This window comes from Globicephala melas, chromosome 2 (assembly GCF_963455315.2).
Source record: "Globicephala melas chromosome 2, mGloMel1.2, whole genome shotgun sequence".
Classification (NCBI taxonomy): Eukaryota; Metazoa; Chordata; class Mammalia; order Artiodactyla; family Delphinidae; genus Globicephala; species Globicephala melas.
Genome location: NC_083315.2, coordinates 100,524,395 through 100,544,000, shown reverse-complemented (window position 1 = coordinate 100,544,000; position 19,606 = coordinate 100,524,395). Strand labels below are relative to the sequence as shown.

General features: G+C 38.6%; 1 protein-coding gene and 1 pseudogene across 4 annotated transcripts in view; both read left to right on the top strand.

Moving 5' to 3' along the window:
* SLC12A6 (solute carrier family 12 member 6) overlaps nt 1-19,606 on the top strand; it is an 88,588-nt gene that overhangs the window by 32,324 nt on the left and 36,658 nt on the right. For 3 of the 4 annotated variants that reach the window (XM_060294525.1, XM_030844222.2, XM_030844224.3), the window contains one exon: nt 12,241-12,285. The exons of the other annotated variant lie outside the window; for it this stretch is intronic. In XM_060294525.1, the coding sequence (XP_060150508.1) occupies nt 12,241-12,285 (45 nt within the window). The remainder of the gene's footprint in view (nt 1-12,240; nt 12,286-19,606) is intronic. 4 annotated transcript variants of the gene reach the window in all.
* On the top strand, nt 18,399-19,478 carry LOC132596761 (retinitis pigmentosa 9 protein pseudogene; annotated as a pseudogene).

Genomic DNA, 19,606 nt, shown 5'->3' with positions numbered 1-19,606 from the left:
AGGCAATACCACAGGTTATCAGCTCTACCACCTTGGGCAAATCATTTCCGTTTTCTGAGCTAGTTTCTTCTGGAACATGGGAATAATTCTTCCTCACAAGGTTGTTATACAGGTTTGGTATGATGATAGTAGGAAAATTTCCCTAAATTGAGCCACTTAGAGACTATCTTTATAATCTTTCCATTTTTATGTATCATTTTTGCATTCTTTTTTTCCCTACACTGTCAGTGCTTTTCTGCTTTCTTTTATATAAGAAACTTTGTCACCAAATGAAATACCAGCAGTGCTTGCCACTCTATAAATAAAATATAAACTAAAAATAGATGTAATATAAATGATTTTAATCTTGCTAGATACTGTTGCCAAGCAGAGGCTCTGAGCCTGTTAAAAAAGAGATCATTGAGTTTTGAAGAGATGTTACGGATATTCTAGAACAGACATAAGAAAATTCTATTTGATAAACTGCTTCAACTCCCCGGTAACAGGGTTAATGGTAGGGGTGTAGGGAGAAGGTGGAATCACGTCCTGATAATCTAAAATCACAGTTATAAAAACTTACTAAGAGGGCTTCCCTGGTGGCGCAGTGGTTGAGAGTCCGCCTGCTGATGCAGGGGACACGGGTTCGTGCCCCGGTCTGGGAAAATCCCACATGCCGCGGAGCGGCTGGGCCCGTGAGCCATGGCCGCTGAGCCTGTGCGTCCGGAGCCTGTGCTCTGCAACGGGAGAGGCCACAACAGTGAGAGGCCCGCGTATCACAAAACAAACAAACAAAAAAAACCTGCCAAGATGTTTAGAACAAATGATTTTAATAAACTTTTAGTGTAAAATTATGATAAATATTTATGAATGCTTGTATTCTTACAGAAGTAATCAAAATATAAAAATAACGAAAGTGAAATAGTGTGGTTACTAAACGTTTTCAAATAGTAAAAATGGAACCATATTTACCATCCTAGGTAGGTGATCTTTATCTCTTCCTAATATCTCTACCCTTTCAGCCCTGACTCTGTCCATAACTGCATGGGCTTCTCTTTACTTTCTCATGCCCAGAGTGGGGGAGGGGTTCTTTTATAGTATTTTTATTTAATTAATTAATTTATTTTTAGCTGTGTTGGGTCTTCCTTGCTGCACACGGGCTTTCTCTAGTTGTGGCGAGTGGGGGCTACTCTTCGTTGCAGTGCACGGGCTTCTCATGGCGGTGGCTTCTCTTGTTACGGAGTGCAGACTCTACGTGTGCAGGCTTCAGTAGTTGTGGCATGAGGGCTCAGTAGTTGTGGCTCAGAGGCTCTTGAGTGCAGGCTCAGTAGTTGTGGTGTGCAGGCTTAGTTGCTCTGCGGCATGTGGGATCTTCCTGGACTAGGGATCGAACCCATGTGCCCTGCATTGGCAGGCAGATTCTTAACCACTGTGCCACCAGGGAAGTCCCTCTTTCATAGTTTTTTATGTTGAATTTGACTCTTCCACCAGATTATGAGCGTCTTAATGTCAGGAAATATACTCATTCTTTTATTCCTCACAGTATCTAACAGGTTTAGGTATCTTTAAAACTTACTGAATTAAATTATTATTGTTTGAGTTGATGTCATTAATAAACTTGTACGGGGAATGTAGTACAGGCAGTCTTGGATAATTACTATTGTACTTATCTAAAAATCTCAAATCATGTGTTAATGCATATTTAGTCCAAACTATAAATGTATCAAAATTTGGAATAAGTTGGGTGAATCAAACGATTAATACCATGTGCCCATACAATTTTAAGCCAGTGAACCCAAGGGTTCACCTGCATTACTTCTATATTTTCCTCAGTACTATTGTACAATTGCAAAATGTTTAAAGTTCCAAGAAATACCTCCAGCTACCTAAATTCTAGTTTTTACCATGATTATTTGCAGCATTACAATTTTTATTATTTCTCTTGAGGATCATTCCATGGCTCATCTCAGTTATCTTTATAGTTAGAATTTAATGTGTATCTACCGTCTCTAATCCTCACAGTAATTTTCTGTGGTGTAGTTTTATTCCTGTTGCATAGATAGTAAATTAAGGCTAAGAAATTATATCATTTTCCCAGAGTTACGTGAATAACATGTGGTAGAGCTGGGATCTCACCTGAGCTTTATCTGCTTCCAAATCCTGTGTTGTCTTTTCTTTATGCCTCGTGTTTTCTCCGGAACAGCTGCACAGCTATCACAGAGGACCTCCTTTCACCACCTGCATTCCTCATCACCAGCACTGCTCTTCTCCCAGTCTTCCACAGCTCAGAAAATGGCATCTCTGTTCATCTAATTGCTTTGGAAAAAACTTTGACTCCTATCTTTCTCCTCTACCCTATATCCAATCCATCAGCATACTAATCTTGTGAATCCTTCCATTGAAACATACTCAGCATCTAATCACTTCTCAGCACCTCCACTACCACTGAGTTGATCCATGCTACCATTATCTTTTCTGGGACCATTGTGAAAGCCTTCTAACTATTTTCTACCTCCTCACTTGCCTCCTGCAATCTATTCTCCAGACAGCAGCTAGAGTGGTCATATTAAAACATAAATCAAAACCTTCCAGTGGCTTTTTAGCTCACTCAAAGGAAAATGGTAAGTCCCTACTATGTCCTACAAGGCCCCATATGATCTGTGCCCCTCCGCCAACACACACATTCATCTCTTATCCCACATCTTATCACTTTTACCTTGCTCTTCTGTTTGGTAACTTAGCTTCCTTGCTGTTTATTGAACAGGCCAACATGTACCTGCCCCAGGGTCTTTGCACTAACTGTTCCCTCTACCCGCAGTGTTCTTCCTACAGATATTTGTATGGCTAGAGGCCTCACTTCAAGTTTCTGGTCAAATTATCACATGAGCTGAGAGATCTTTTTTAGATTCGGTGTCTAAACTATAAATAGGCACACAAACCATGCCCCCACTAATCCTCTGTCTTCATACTCTGCTTTTCTTTTTCTGTTTTATAACTCTTATTACTCTTAACACGTATGTTGTTTGTTTATTGTTTGTCTCTTCCCCACTAGCATGTAAGCTCTTTGATGGCAGGGATATTGTTACTACATTTCTAGTAATTAGAACAGTGTTTCACATGTAGAAGGTGCTCAAAAAATATTTATTGAGTAAAAAAATGAAAAGAACTACAAATTTTAAAGTAAAATGGATATTAGCTTCGAAGACTAACTCATGAGCTCTCGTTCCAGAAGATATCATCAACCTCTCAGCTTTCACCATCTTCACTACAGTCATGATCATATCTTTCTAAGATTTCTGCAGTAGACTCCTGCTTGTTTCCCCCATTTCTGCTCTCGCTCCCTCCACAATCCACTCTTCAGCCAACAGTCTCCATCTTCTAAAAGGTTAATCAGACCTATCATGCTGCTTTTGAAAACCTTCCAACTATTTCATATCATTTTTAGGATAAACTTCACACTCTTTACCATGGTCTGCAATACTGCAAGATGTATCTGCTACCTAATTTGCTAACCTTTCTTTCTTTCTTTTTTTTTTAAAACCGCTTTCCTACTCACTGTGTTTTAGCCATGTTAATGTTTCCCAAACACGCCAAGCTTATTCCCATTCTAGGGCCTTTGTGTAGCTACTCTTATGCCCTGATCAGTCTCTGTCGAGATCCTCACATGTTTGTCTCCTTTATATACAAGTCTCATCTTAAAGGTTACCTCGTCAGAAAGATCTTCCCTGTGTACCCAATCCAAAATAGCCTCTCCAAAAAGAAAAAAATAAATAAATAAACAAAATAGCCTCTCCATTCACTCTCCTTAATTTTGGACTAGTGTTATAAACAAAATAATCTTGATTATTAATTTTCTTTTATTCTTTTTCTAAAATTAATTTTTATTGGCGTATAGTTGATTGAAATATTGTTAGTTGCAGGTGTACGGCAAATTGAATCAGTTATACGTATACATATACCCACTCTTTTTTGGATTTTTTTCCCATATAGGTCATTGCAGAGTATTGAGTAGAGTTACCTGTGCTATACAGTAGGTTCTTATTAGTTATTTATTTTATATATAGTAGTGTGTCTATGTCAATCCCAAGCCCCCAATTTATCCCTCCCCCGCTTTCCTACTTGGTAACCGTAAGTTTGTTTTCTACATCTGTGACTCTATTTCTGTTTTGTAAATAAGTTCATTTTAATTTTCTTTTATACTTTATCTTCCCATATCTGCGTGAGAATAGGACATTTGTCTTTTTTTACTTACTGCTCTATCCCTAGAACATAGAACAATGCCTGGGACTTATTAATCACTCAAATATTTGAACTGATGGATGGTTGAATGAATGAATGAAGCTTTCTAATAGTCATCTGGGGCCCTTCATAAATCTGCAGAATCTCAGCCTCCTCCCATGAGATCAAGTCATTAGGGTTAGTTATGTGACCCAGGGATTTGTAGTTTAACAAATATTCTACATGATTCTTTTAACTAGGCAAATCTGGAAAATACTGAATTAATGGGGGTATTACGGAGTGAATGAATGAGTAAATGGGAGTGATGGTTCAGGGAGTTCTATTTTTTTTTTTTTTTTTTTGCGGTACGCAGGCCTCTCACTGTTGTGGCCTCTCCCGTTGAGGAGCACAGGCTCCGGACGCACAGGCTCAGCGGCCATGGCTCACGGGCCCAGCCGCTCCGCCGCATGTGGGATCTTCCCGGACCGGGGCACGAACTCGCGCCCCCTGCATCGGCAGGCGGACTCTCAACCACTGCGCCACCAGGGAAGCCTGGGAGTTCTCTTTTAACCTTAGTATATTGATATGAATTAGTTGAACATTTCCCAAAGTGTATACCGTAGAACACTAATTACACAAGATGTTTGATGAAAAGCAGGGTATCTCTTCTGATATATTTAGGAATGATGAATATTATATTCTTCTTTGGAGATAGGTAGCCTTTAGCATATTGGAGGGTCTGAGAAATTAAACATAGAAATCTACTTGACTATTAAATAGATTTGCCAAATTTATTTAACATTCCTGCTCCAAATCATTTTCTCCCCAAACGCCTATTAATAATAAGGAATATGCACCATACATGAAGTACAGTCCATGGTTCAGTGCTGCTACCCCTGCTTATTCTCTCCATGGTTAGCTGTCTACACAAATCATTTACATGGCAGATAGTTTGGACTAAACTATAAATTACAGCAGAAACTATCTTTTTTTGACAGATACTTCTAAATACCTTTTAAAAATTATATTCCTATTAAAAGTTCAAATAAGGATCTTTTGACTCCTTTATGGCGTAGGCTTGAAGCATAAATAACTAATGATTTAATAACTTTTTGTATGCAGTGCTTTACATTTCCTTCTTATTGCTTAATTACTTTGCCTCAAATTGCCTGATTTTTTTTCACCCATATCTATTTACTTAAACCCAGCTACTCACATGTAAATTTTCTTAGGTCTGTCTAGTCTCATTGCAGTCAGTTCAAAATCTATGTAAAGAGGATAAGCTTTTCCGATTTTACCTTATTTCAACTTGTTTTCCGTCTTAAGTTTCCCACCAAAATTAAAACCTACTCATACTAGAGAGGCAGAATCTAATAAATGTGAATGTTAGAGTAATTGTCTTTGGTTCCATCTTTAATCATCTTTGCCTAATTCCAAGTCACAGTGGCTTCTTATGATGATGCTGCTTTGGTTTTTTTTAAAAGTTGGAGTCCAGAAAATTAGAAATGTGTTAAGACTGGTGATTTCAGGTATTTGGTATCTTTATTTCTTTTTAAATTTTATTTATTTATTTATTTATTGGTTGTGTTGGTTCTTCGTTGCTGCACGCGGGCTTTCTCTAGTTGTGGCTCGCAGGCTCTAGAGCGCAGGCTTAGTAGTTGTGGCGCACCGGCTTATTTGCTCCACAGCATGTGGGATCTTTCCGGACCAGGGCTCAAACCCGTGTCCCCTGCATTGGCAGGCGGATTCTTAACCACTGCACCACCAGGGAAGACCTGGTATCTTTAAATAGTTTTTGTGGTATGTCTAGATAATATAGACAGTAGCATAATAAGCTAATTGTCCTGGTGTATATGCCCTTGGTTATGCCTACTTCTTTTTCTAAATGTTTAGGCAACAGTTTCCACTATTGATTGCATTATTTTAATGAAATTACTGATCTGTCTTTAATGAAGACTTAAACCTTTTACACTGAGTTTTAGATGCAAGATATAGGCTAGCTTTATTTGCTTCAAATTCTCTGCCAAGAGTAGTAGATGAAGCGATTATCAAAGGAAATTCAGAAAAAGACTATTGCTATGGGGAAACTAAGGGAGATAATAAGGCTCTTCAGAAAAACTATTTATAGAGGCAGTTTTGCAAGTGAATACCACCCACAATCATTTTTTTCTCTCTGTGCTCCAAGGCACATGGCAAGAAATTAAATAAAATCTCTGTTCTTTACCGTTTGCCCAGGATAAACTAAATATATTGAGCAAGTGCCCATTTTGTAAAACTACCATATCATTACTGTTACGAGGAATAGTTTCAGTTCATTTTTCTGATGGCATTTACCTGTTGTGAAAAGGTGTATGTTTCTATTTTTAATTTGAACTACCGTTTTGCCTGTAGAGTATCACAGGCTTTTGTATATAATCTGGTTGTATTATGACCTAGGAGTGGCTTAATTTAGGAAGGCCATCAAAGGGTTAAAATAGTCACATTATTGGCCCATTGTTCCCATTACAGGAAGTAATTTGGTTAAAACAAGTATCCTTTTGAGTAATATTTAGGACAACACCCAGTATTAGGCAAACTTGGGTGTGCCCTCATTAGTGACACAGGCAGGAAAAATGTTAAATGGGAGAGTTCAAACATAGGACGATAGGGAGGTGCCCAGACACATCTCAGAGCACTGTTATCATGTTGAATACACAATTTGGATTGCGGCCCAGAAACGCCCTTCAATTTAAACCCATTTACCAATTGTGATTTTTTTACAGGCATGGCTGGTTTCATCCTGGTGGGTTCATGAGCTTAAATTTGCCCTTGTTTCAGCTTTTACATGTATTAATGAAGCATTTATTTGCAGGTCCTTGAGGTTAGTCTTCATATAACCAAATAAGTATCAGGTAAAGATTGCCCTGCGTTCCTTTAATTATAATAAAGGAAAAAACTTGTGAGGAACTATACAGTAGACTTATTTCTACTCATCTCAAATACAGTCGCCCCTCGGAATCCAGGTGGGTTTGGTTCCAGGACCGCCCCCCACCCTTGAATACCAAAATCCGCAGATGCTCAAATCCCTTATATAAAATGGCGTAGTACGGTAGGCTCTCCAAATCCATGGGTTCCACTTCCCTGGAAACAGAGGACTGACTGTATAGGAGGGTGTTCAAGGAAGAGTCCTGGCTTGACTAGAAAATGCACATACATCATGTATGCACAGCTCAGAAGGCAAGGAAATATACAGTAAAGAAGGTGGTAATTCTGGGCTTCCGTGGTGGTGCAGTGGTTAAGAATCTGCCTGCCAATGCAGGGGACATGGGATTGAGCCCTGGTCCGGGAAGATCCCACATGCCACAGAGTAAGCCCATGTGCCACAACTACTGAGCTTGTGCTCTGGAGCCCGTGAGCCACAACTACTGAGCCCGCATGCCACGACTACTGAAGCCCATGCTCCTAGAGCCTGTGCTCTGCAACAAGAGAAGCCACCGCAATGAGAAGCCCGTGCGCCGCAACTAGAGAAAAGCCCTCGCGCAGTGATGAAGACCCAATGCAGCCAAAAATAAATAAACAAAAATTTTAAAAAACAATAGCCCTGAAAAAGTTATTAAAAGAAAGAAAAAAAGAAGATGGTAATTCTTTTTAAGAAAAATAGTCATTTATATACCCCCCTCTAAAATCATACCTATTCTGTCTGAGTTATCTGAGATGTTTTTCTATTTTTTTTCATAGATACATTCCCTGGCAATTCCAGATAACTTGTTTTAGGCTATTGTATTTTAGAGCAAGAAAAATTAGAATTACAGAGTATTGAGAAACACGAACATAGGTTCTCAAACATGAAGACTCTATCTCCAACCTTTCTCTTTTGTCAGTAGTGTGATATGTCTTTGGTCACTCATTAACCCAAGCATTCTTCTCAACTTTAGATGTTAAAATCCAAGGTTCTCAACTTTGTTCTGAAAGCACACCTGAGAGATAAAGGCATTCCCATTAGTGACAGTATCTGGGAATCAGAATCTTGAGAAGGGTATAGTTTTAGGGAGAATAGATGATGCTGATAACTCTTCTGCAACTTTGCCTTTGGAATCACTGGAGTAGATCTAGATGATGACCAAGTTTCTTCTGGTTTTGAAATTATATGATTCTTTCTGTGCTCTTCCTTTCATGTTATTATGTACCTGTTTCTCTATAATGATAGGGCCCAATTTTCCCCCTACATGAGGGGACGGGGAGAGAGAGAGAGAGAGAGAGCGATCTAATACATTAACATGCTATAGAACTGTTAGTCCTACTTTTGTCTTACGTACAAGAACAACCTATATTCTTTATTTAGATAGGAAATAAAACTAGTTTAAATTAAAAACTGAGAATTCACTTTCCTAGTATATTGGCAAAAATATCTTTTAAAAATTTGGAATTTCTCTTTTTTAAAACCAAATTAAGATGAAGAAAATCTTCTAAAAATATATCATTAAATGTTCACATAGCATTTAAAACTTTAGTTATAGGAATCAGGTTTTTACCTTATTTCTTCCACTATAATATAGACTATATACATCAGAAATCAGAATTTGTTTAGTATTCTGATTGGTTCTTTCTGTCTGGGATGCTTAAAGTGTTAGATTTAATTATATATATTTTATATTTAGAAATACCACGGAAAATGTTATTTGAATTTTGTTTCAAATAGTAATTTTTTATTTTATTTTATTTTTATTTTTTTTGTGGTACGCGGGCCTCTCACTGTTGTGGCCTCTCCCTTTGCGGAGCACAGGCTCCAGACGCGCAGCCTCAGCGGCCATGGCTTACGGGCCCAGCCACCCCGCGGCATATGGGATCTTCCCGGACCGGGGCACGAACCCGTGTCCCCTGCATCGGCAGGCGGACTCTCAACCACTGCGCCACCAGGGAAGCCCTCAAGTAGTAATTTTTAATCTTTTTTATATTTTGGACCTCTTTGGCAGTCTTTAAACCTGCTTAAAGCTAGCAGCCCCTCTAATAACTACCATAATTTCAAAATAGTGTGGAACCTAAAAGATATTATGAGATATATGCAACAACTATAATGTGATAGGAAAATATCAGATATTTGTTGTTGACAAAATCACCGGTACTTTTATGTAATTTGTTGCCTACATCATATTTGGAGAAAATACTAAACTTCAATTAGAGGTTAGTGAAAATGAGAATGAAATTTTTTTTTCTATTGTTCATAGACCCCCAGTCTAAAATTATTTTTATTCCTTAAACGCATTCAAGGAATCCAGATGTAATCCTCAGTATCTCAAGAGATCTACTCTTTTAAAAAATTTATTTATTTATTCATTTATTTTTGGCTGCGTTGGGTCTTTGTTGCTGCGCATGGGCTTTCTCTAGTTGCGGCGAGTGAGGGCTACTCTTCGTTGCATTGCATGGGCTTCTCATTACGGTGGTTCCTCTTGTTGAGGAACATGGGCTCTAGGCGTGTGGGTTTCAGTAGTTGTGGCACACGGGCTCAGTAGTTGTGGTTCACGGGCTGTAGAGCACAGGCTCAGTAGTTGTGGCGCACGGACTTAGCTGCTCCGTGGCATGTGGGATCTTCCCGGACCAGGGCTTGAACCGTGTCCCCTGCATTGGCAGGTGGATTCTTAACCACTGCGCCACCAGGGAAGACCAAGATTTACTCTTTGAGGAAAGTGCAGCTCAGAGTCTTTTCCATATTTAGCCCTTAATGGTTTCCAAGCCTTTTAAAATAAGCAAGTGATTGGTCGTTAAATGGCGACTGTCAGTATCTCTTGGATTAGGAACTTGGTTTATTGTTACTAATTTTATTATAGATTGCTGAAGAAAGAGATATTTATAAAAGCCAGTTTAGTCATTTTATCTGAAAGTCAAATCATAACATATCTGCTAGTAGTAATGAGTGCTTTACTTATGTCTTGACTTGCAACTGCTCTGGCCACATGTTCCTTTGTCATTAAAAACAAAATGTAATTCATGTCATAGGCCCTGAATCATCCTTCTACTTTATGGAACTAATATTGCTTGGCCAAATTTATGTGATTATTTGTTTAACTTTATATTGTAATAAAATATATATAACACAAAATTTGCCATTTTAACCACTTTTTAGTGCACAATTCAGTGACAGTAATTATATTCACAATGTTGTACAACCATTACCACTATTTCCAAAATTTCTCATCACCCCAAACTGAAACTCTGTTCTCTGTTGACCTAAATAAAGAGGTAAACTGAGGCAAGCTGGAAAAGATGAATTTATTCAGGAATAGCAGAGGAATTGCAATTTGGGACAAGCAAACTGTAGCAAGCTACAGGTGAGTCCGGTGAAAGTTTGGGGTAGGTTGTATTTATGGGCAGGGAATGTAAAGAGGGGAGAGTTCAGTCTGAGTCAGTTAAAATAAAAAACAAACAGAGACCAGCCTTGAAAACTTCCTGAGCAGACAGAATCAGTCTAGTCACACAAACAAAGCTCATTTCAGCCCACTTTGTGAGACTAACCCAACCTGGGCCATCTCTTGTTCATGCTTCTGGCGAAACTTACCAAGTTTGATAGGAGGCAACCTCAGATCAACCCCCATCATCTGAGAAAATTTTGTTTCTATAAATCAGGCATTTATGGGAAATCAGCCTCTTAGTTCAATTTTGTCTTCCTGAGGGCACATGGATGAGACTCGCCATTTTATATCCTCCAGTTCTATTTGAGAAATTTTTTTACAACTTATTAAGCAATAACATCCCACTCCCCATTTCCCCCCCACACTCCCCAGCCCCTGGTAACCTCTGACCTACTTTCTGTCTCTATAAGTTTGCCCATTTGCCTTTTCTAGATATTTCATATAAATGGAATCATACAGTATTTGTTCTGCTTCTGGCTTATTTCCCGTAGTGTGATATTTTCAAGGTTTATGCATGTTGTAGCATGTATCCGAACTTGATGCCTTTTTATGGCTGAATAATATCCCATTGTATGTATATATAGATCTTCTTCGACTTACAGTAGGGTTACGTCCTGATAAACCCTTCCTAAATTGAAAATATTAAGTCGAAGTGCATTTACTATACGTAACCTACTGAACTTCATAGCTTAGTCTAGCCTACCTTAAACATGCTCAGAACACTTATATTAGCCTACAGTTGAGCAAAATCATCTAACACAAAGACTATTTTATAACAAAGTGTTGAATATCTCATGTAACTTATTGAATACTGAAATTAGAGAACAGAATGGTTGTATGGGTACAGAACGGTTGTAATGGTTGTTTATCCTCCTGATTGCGTGGCTGACTGGGAGCTGCGGCTCGCTGCGCTGCCCAGCATCACAAGAGAGTATTGTACTGCAAATCACTAACCTAGGAAAAGATCAAAATTCAAAATCCAGGGACTTCCCTGGTGGTCCAGTGATTAAGACTGCGCTTCCACTGCAGGGTGCAAGGGTTCGATCCCTGGTTGGAGAAATGAGATACCGCATGCTGTGCGGCGCAGCCAAAAAAAAAAAGTATATATGTGTATATATATGTGTATACATATATATGTGTGTGTATATATATATATATATGTGTGTGTATATATATATATATACACATATATGTGTGTGTATATATTCACAATCCAAAGTATGGTTTCAGCTGAATGCATATTGCTTTTTCACCATCATAAAACCGAAAAATCTTAAGTCAAACCATCATAAGTCAGAGACCATCTGTACCACATTTTGTTTATCCATTCATCTTTGGAGGACACTTGGATTATTTCCACCTTTTGACTATTGTGAATAATGCTGCTGTAAACATTGTTGTACAAGTATCTGAGTCCCTGTTAGCAATTCTTTTGGGTGTATACCATGGGTCACATGGTAATTCTGTTGTTTAATTTTTTGAGGAAGTTGTGGAATTATTTTTTATAATAGTTCTATTTTTAATATCCTTATGTTAATGTTTCTTGAGCATCATACTTTTTTTTTGCTTATTTCCTTGGTTGACTTTTGTTGCTGATTCTTAAGAAATTATTTGTTTTGGTCATTCATTTTTCTTTTCTTTTCAATTGTTTGTTTTTCAGACCCGAGTCAGAACTCCATCACAGGGGAACACAGCCAGCTGTTAGGTATAGTATTCCTGTGGGAACTGACTCTCTCTAAAGTCACCCTTTTCCTGCTTATACTAAGAGACATTACTCCCTTCTTTAATTCTATTTTCTGTACCCATTTTCTACTTTTCACTCCTCAGCTTTTTTTCTTGCTGTTTCTATTCCCAACTTGGTAAGTTTTAGGAATCTACTTCTGCAGTTGATTGTGAAGATTCAATTTAGTTACATTAAAAAGTAATTTTACATGGTCTATGGTTTAAAAAAAGGTCTGTAAGAGTTAGAGCTTCTTTTTTCCAGATAATTTTGAAAAGAAGATATAATATTCTATAATATCTTATGATCACCTTCGTTTTCATTCTTGAAAGTACTTCATAAACAGCACAACATTCAGCGAGCCAAAGAAATTGATGTTCCAGTCCTTATCTGTGAAATAAGTTATGGAAATGAATTGATTTCTTCTAGGTATCATTTATTTAAATTGCACTAAGCTTGTAATTTGACAAGAATTCCACATCTCAGAACTGATGAGTTTTTTAAATATAAAAATAAAACATACTCTGGTGAGGAATTCAGACAATACAAAAAGTACATATAAAAAAAAGGAAAGGTCTTCTAAAGTATGTCTTCTCCCCACGACCTCACTTCTACTCCCCCAAGGTACTTGCTATTGACACTTTTTTGTGAATTCTTATAGAAATTTTTTATTACACATTTTTATATTATATACTATGACTATCTTACTTCCTTTTTCTATCAGTGGAGTTATACTATACAGACTGTTCTGTGATTTCCTTTTTTTTCACTTAATATTTTATCTTGGACATCCCATATCAGTACATAAAGATTTGCCTCATGTCTTTGTTTGTAGTAGAATAGAATTTCATTTATTCCTACACTGTAATTTTATTCTTGAGCATTTAAGTTATTTCAAGGTGTTTTACTGTTACAGATTATGTTGCAATGAACATCTTGTGCATATATCCTTGCATTCTCATTGCCAGTATATTTTTAGGATAAATTCCTAACAGTGGGATTCCCTGGTCAAAAGGTATATATATTTTCAAGAAGATATATCAACTTATACCCACCAGTGAAGAATGTGGAAGCATACGCAGGTCCTATCATCAAAAGTAGATATTATCAATCTTAAAATTTTTTCTTTAACTAGTAGGTGGAAATGGCATCTCTAGTTCTTATTTGTACCTCTTTAATTATGAGTGAATTAAGTACTTTTAAATATATTAACAGCTATTTTATGTGTCTGTCTTTTGATTTGAAGTTTATTTTGATTTATTCATTGTTGAACTTTTGACGGTTAGAATATATGCAAAGCAGCTGTGGGAAATATAAGGTATCAAAAAGTCCAAAATAGAGAAAGTACTTGACTCGTTTGCTTATTATAGGTTCAGAGTATTAGTTGAAGAAACTGGGATATTCCTTTTTTGCTCTTTGTATGTTAAGGACTTAAGTTTCTGGTCTTAATTCTCATTCCTTTGAGTGAGTTTATGTGCTGGAACACTGACACCTTAGGCACTCAATAAATATTTGTTAAGTAAATGGTTTGACATGAACATGTAGCTAGAATTGTGATCACCAGGGTCTTAGCTTTGTGGCATTGAGGCTGTCACTATTCTCTTTTTTATATTTTTATATTGGATAGTTTATTTAAACTGTTCAAAATTCGTCTTCTCTGTATAAAAATTTCATATTTGGACCAGGAATGGTTAAGATTTAATCGAAAGATTTTGGTAGATTTCCCCCTAAACTGTTAAATTGCTTCTGTCTCTGATACATGCCTGATAGGTAGAGATGTTTGGAGAGTGGTTCATCGTCTGAGCAGGAACACGTGTGTAATGGAGGGAGGGAAGGACTTAGTTAATGAAATGGACAGTCAGGGGAGTTGGTACTGTTCCAGTGTTACTAAGCTGGGTTTTGTTTCCAATTAAGCACTTGTAGTAAAAGGTAGTAGATTAACTAATTGTAGGCAAAAAGAAATAGTATGTGATCGTGAAGAATTCTCTCAGTCAGTATTAGCTAAAAACCCTAGTATTTACAAAAAGACTACTCCAGACATTAATCTCATTTAGCAACCTACAATTGCATTCAATTTTAAATAAACCTGGGGATTTATCCAGTTTAGGTAAGTTCATCCTGCTACCCTGTCTGTCTCCTAGGTTCATTAAGTCAAATTATATTCTTCTTTTTTCTCATGCTGTTAATAACTGTCATCCTCTGTCTCCCATCCTAAGTACATTTAACTACAGCCTCAAAATCCTTACTGGTTTATTTTTATTTTAATTAATCAATTTATTTTTGGCCACGCCATGCTGCTTGTGGGATCTTAGTTCCCCCACCAGGGGTTGAACCTGTGCCCTCAGCAATGAACGTGAGGAGTCCTAACCACTGGAACTCCAGGGAATTCCCCTTACTGGTTTATTTTTTAAAATATGGAGTTTGCAAAAGAGTGAAAGATAATTTTTGTTATATTTTCTAATCATCTTATAGTTCCTCAGAAAAAGCTGTGGTAGCTTGAATTAAAATCTTGCCAGATTCTGTAAAAACCTCATTTAGGATAATTTGGCCCAGTAGTTGAAAAACTGCTTCAGTTGCCTTGCCTGCTGAAGGGAGTTTATAATAGGATCTTTTAAACCTTCTAAATGCTTTTCTTTTCCTGTCAGCAGAGTGAAGTTATTTTAATGTATCTACTGTTCCCACTGACTCATCAGATCTCTTGCAAAACTCAGGGTCAGGCTGAGGAGATGTATAGAAGGGTGAAACTCAGTCATGATAAAGAATTAAGCTGTAGGCTTATGATTTATGAACCCTTATGTGTGTATAATTTTCAATTTAAAACATTTTAGAAAGCAAGCAAGCAAATGAACAGTGGGCCCTGGCATTTTTACAGTTTTTACCAGACATTCAAGGAAAAACCATTTCACTCTTCTACAGCTTCTCTTAAGGAACAGAAAAACAAACACTCCCCAACTCAGTTTGAGACTTGCATAACCTTGATACCAAAACTTAACAATGACAGTATGAGAACAGTATAGGCAAATTTTACTTACGAACACAGATACAAATATCCTAAATGAAATATTTGCAATTTGAATCAAGCAATATACAGTTGACCCTTACAATGTGGGTTTGAACTTCACTGGTCCTCTTATACTTTTTTTTTTTTTTTTTTTTTGCGGTACGCGGGCCTCTCACTGTTGTGGCCTCTCCCGTTGCGGAGCACAGGCTCCGACGCGCAGGCTCAATGGCCATGGCTCACGGGCCTAGCCGCTCCGCGGCATGTGGGATCTTCCCAGACCTGGGCACGAACCCGTGTCCCCTGCATCGGCAGGCGGACTCTCAACCACTGCGCCACCAGGGAAGCCCATACTTGTATTTTTTTCAATAGTAAATCCTACAGTACTACACAGTCCCTGGTTGGTTGAACCTGCGGATGTAGAGGAGGAACCTCAGATACGGAGAGTCAACTATAAGTTATACTTCGATTAACCCCCAGCATTATTCAGGGGTCAACTGTATTTTTAAAAATTACTCCTGTGACCAGTTGGGTTTCTGCTAAAAATACATGGTTGGTTTATCATTAAAAATCAATTTAAAAAAAAATCAATTTATATAATTTAGTATATTAACATATTGAAGGAAAAACATCATATAATTATCTTAATAGAAGCAGAAAAAGGATTTGATTTGAAACATATCCAGTATTTAAATTCATGAGTTCATAAAAAACTGGTCACCATTGGAGTATTCTAGTAAACCAATTTATTATTCTGAGAATCGGTCTAAAAGGAAAGAATGAAGTATTTATCTTGTTTTTAACTATACCAGTGGGTAACCAAATAGTAAATTAGAGGGAATGTCTCTTTATAAAAATATTTCAGCTAATAAATTAAGGAAGAATAACAGAATATCACCATTTTGTAACCCCTCATAAATTAATGAATCTAGGCATTAATCATCAACAGTTGCTAGCATCTCAAAAAGAAAGACAACCTGATGACATGTACCTCCTGATGGAAGATCAAAATACCACTTTGAAGGTGTTTTCCTCCCTCCCCCATAAAAATACCGAATGTGGCTAAGCCTCTAGACCCAATTTACAAATTTATAGGAAATAGAAGAAAACCGAGCAACATGTTAAACAACATCACATGGATGCTCATTAAAATGGAGACCATCAGAAACTTTACTGAACACATGACATAGGTTCTTCAACAAATAAATTGCAAAGAAAAAGAGAAAGCAGTAGACTTAATTGAGAGATACAGCAACCAGTTGTAACATGCCTCTTATTTGGCTTTTTAAAAATATATATATATTTATTTTTGGTTGCATTGGGTCTTCGTTGCTGCATGCGGGCTTTCTCTAGTTGCAGCGAGCGGGGGCTACTCTGTTGCGGTGCACGGGCTTCTCATTGCGGTGGCTTCTCTTGTTGCAGAGCACGGGCTCTAGGCACGCGGGCTTCAGTAGTTGTGGCGTGTGGGCTCAGTAGTTGTGGGTCACGGGCTCTAGAGCACAGGCTCAGCAGTTGTGGCGCACGGGCTTAGCTGCTCCGTGGCATGTGAGATCTTCCTGGACCAGGGCTTGAATCTGTGTCCCCTGCATTGGCGGGTGGCTTCTTAACCACTGCACCACCAGGGTAGCCCTCTTATTTGGCTTTTGATCCAAACTAAAAATCAAAAACATAATTTATAACATTTGAGACAACCTTTCATGTTCACTTAGTCACATAGTTCAGACCCAAACCTGTGCCAAGGGAGATTAAGTACACTTACTGCTCTTGTTCTGCCTAGCTCAGACCAACAAAGGCCATTAGACAAGCTCAGGAGTCTAAGGGAGGAATCTGAGGTTTATCTTAGCTAAGCCCAAGTTGTAGCATAAGTGGTAATTGAAAAAAAGCAACATTATAGAAATAATAGCACCACAACAATAAAATTCTTATAAAGAGCAAGACATTTGGCATACCCTTTTTCAGCTTGCAAAAAAAATATGCCATAACAAATGGAACTCTGAAATGTTCAATAGAGCCAATGGCACTCCTATCAGGTTTCATTTGAATTGTACAGTGAAACATCAGTAAGTTTCCCAATAATATCAGCATTATATGGTTGGTAAAATGAGAAAAAAGAAGCACAATAGTGACCTGGTGGGCTGTTTAATTCAAAGCATTACTGAGGCCAGTCTCAGTAGGTATCCTCCAAAGGAATCTTAGGATTCTGCATAATTCTAAAACAACCCTAGGATATGGGTTTGGTTTTTAGTTCTTGCAGAGTAAGCGTTATTTGCTATTCAGAAACCAGAATTTCCATTCCACTTGGGATTTCCTGGGGTCATAGTAGTGACCCAGACTTCTGAAGGCTGTACATCGGAAGCAGCGTGATTTCCAAGATATTCAGACCAAGAACTGATCCATGCCCTTCAGTATAACCACTGCTGATTTCATACCTGGTTGATCCATGCCTTTCTGTTGAGAGCTTTGCTCCTTGCCTAGAAAACCCTGACCTTTCCTAATTGAGCAGGAGCTCTATTGGACCCTCCCATTCCAAAACACCACCACAAGTAGACCCTGGGTAAGACAATCTGGAGGGGATTACTGGTTTCATAAATGCATGCAAAATCTCCAGGGACATTCTTCCACCCCCCACACCCCCCAAAATTAAGCAAGCAAATGGAAGTTGGGCCAGAAACCTCCAGAACCAAAGTGTCTGAAAGTTAGGGTAGTTGCACCTGAAACCTGAGACTAGAGAAGCCCCAAACATAGAGGTTCAGGGGCTGCAGCAAGGGAAGCCAGAGCTGTGAGGAGGTGGCTTAGACCAGCAGGCAGTGGGATGGGGCAGGATGTTTATAAAGTCAGATTTTTATAACAACAATATTATAGTGCTACTGAACAGCAGGGAAGTAGTATGCTGAAGCTGGGCCTCCTTTCCTCCTGTAACCCTCGAGAGGGATGAAGTGCTGTTGAGTCTGGGATATAACACTATTAAATGTCTAAATCAGTGAAGGATGCAGGAAGATGAGCATGGTACTCAGGAATGAAAGACTGTTTAAAGCGAAGGAAAACAAATAGTTGCTGATATTTTAAAAATGAAGTCTTCGCGGCCCCACACGGGGCCGCAATGTCGTCCTGGCCCGGGTGCGACGACTGGAGGCTGGGGGCACGCGGCGACCGCAGGAGCCTCCAGAGCAGGAGCTGAGGCGGCGCCGGGAGCAGAAGCGGCGGCAGCTCAAGCACCTGGAGTCCTTTTATGAAAAACCTCCTCCTGGGCTTATCAAGGAAGATGAGACTAAGCCAGAAGACTGTATACCAGATGTCCCAGGCAATGAACATGCCAGGGAATTTGTGGCCCACGCACCAACCAAAGGACTTTGGATGCCACTGGGGAAAGAAGTCAAAGTCATGCAGTGTTGGTGCTGTAAACGATATGGGCACCAAACAGGAGACAAAGAATGCCCTTTTTTTAAATCAAAGGCAACCAAAAGTTAGAACAGTTCAGAGTAGCACATGAAGATCCCATGTATGACATCATAAAAGAGAATAAAAGACATGAAAAGGATGTAAGGATACAACAGTTAAAACAGTTACTGGAGGATTCAACATCAGATGAAGATGGGAGCAGCTCCAGTTCCTCAGAATGTAAAGAGAAACACAAGAAAAAGAAGAAAAAAAAGCATAAGAAAAAGAAGAAAAAACGAAAGCATAAGTCTAAGTCAAATGAGAGTTCAGACTCAGAATGACAAGAGCTTGGCTTGTTCAACACTCTCTTCCCAAAAATCAAACACTGTGGCCAAAGATCAGAGAACTGTGGAATCAGCGAGGAATAGGAGAGAGAAATACCAAGAGAGGAGGAGATTTGGTGTCACAGGTGTGAATTCTCACCTACCTTCCAGTAAAGATGTGACCGCCACAGGAGAGTGAGTTGTATCTTGCCAGGTGCTAGCTCTGGACAGCGGCTGATTTCGGGCTGGAAAGCTTTTCTCATTGTTCTCCTCCCTGCAGATCACTGTGGGTCCTGATTCCTTAGAAATGCCTCTGGTAGGATGGCCAGACTAAGGGAATCTCTGAGGAATCTCTTCCAGGTGCTGCCACAGCTTCTACCCTCCATGGTGGGGCTACTTAATGCCCTTAGATTTCAGGCTTGACTTTCCTCTGTTGCTAAGGATAAAAGCTCATTATTTTATTTATTTAAAAAATACTCATTTATTTTTGAATCATAATAACGTACTTACATGGTCCAAATTTAAAAGGTATATAAGGGGAATTCCTTGGCTGTCCAGTGGTTAGGACTCGGCGCTTTCACCGCTGTGGCCCAGGTTCAATCCCTGG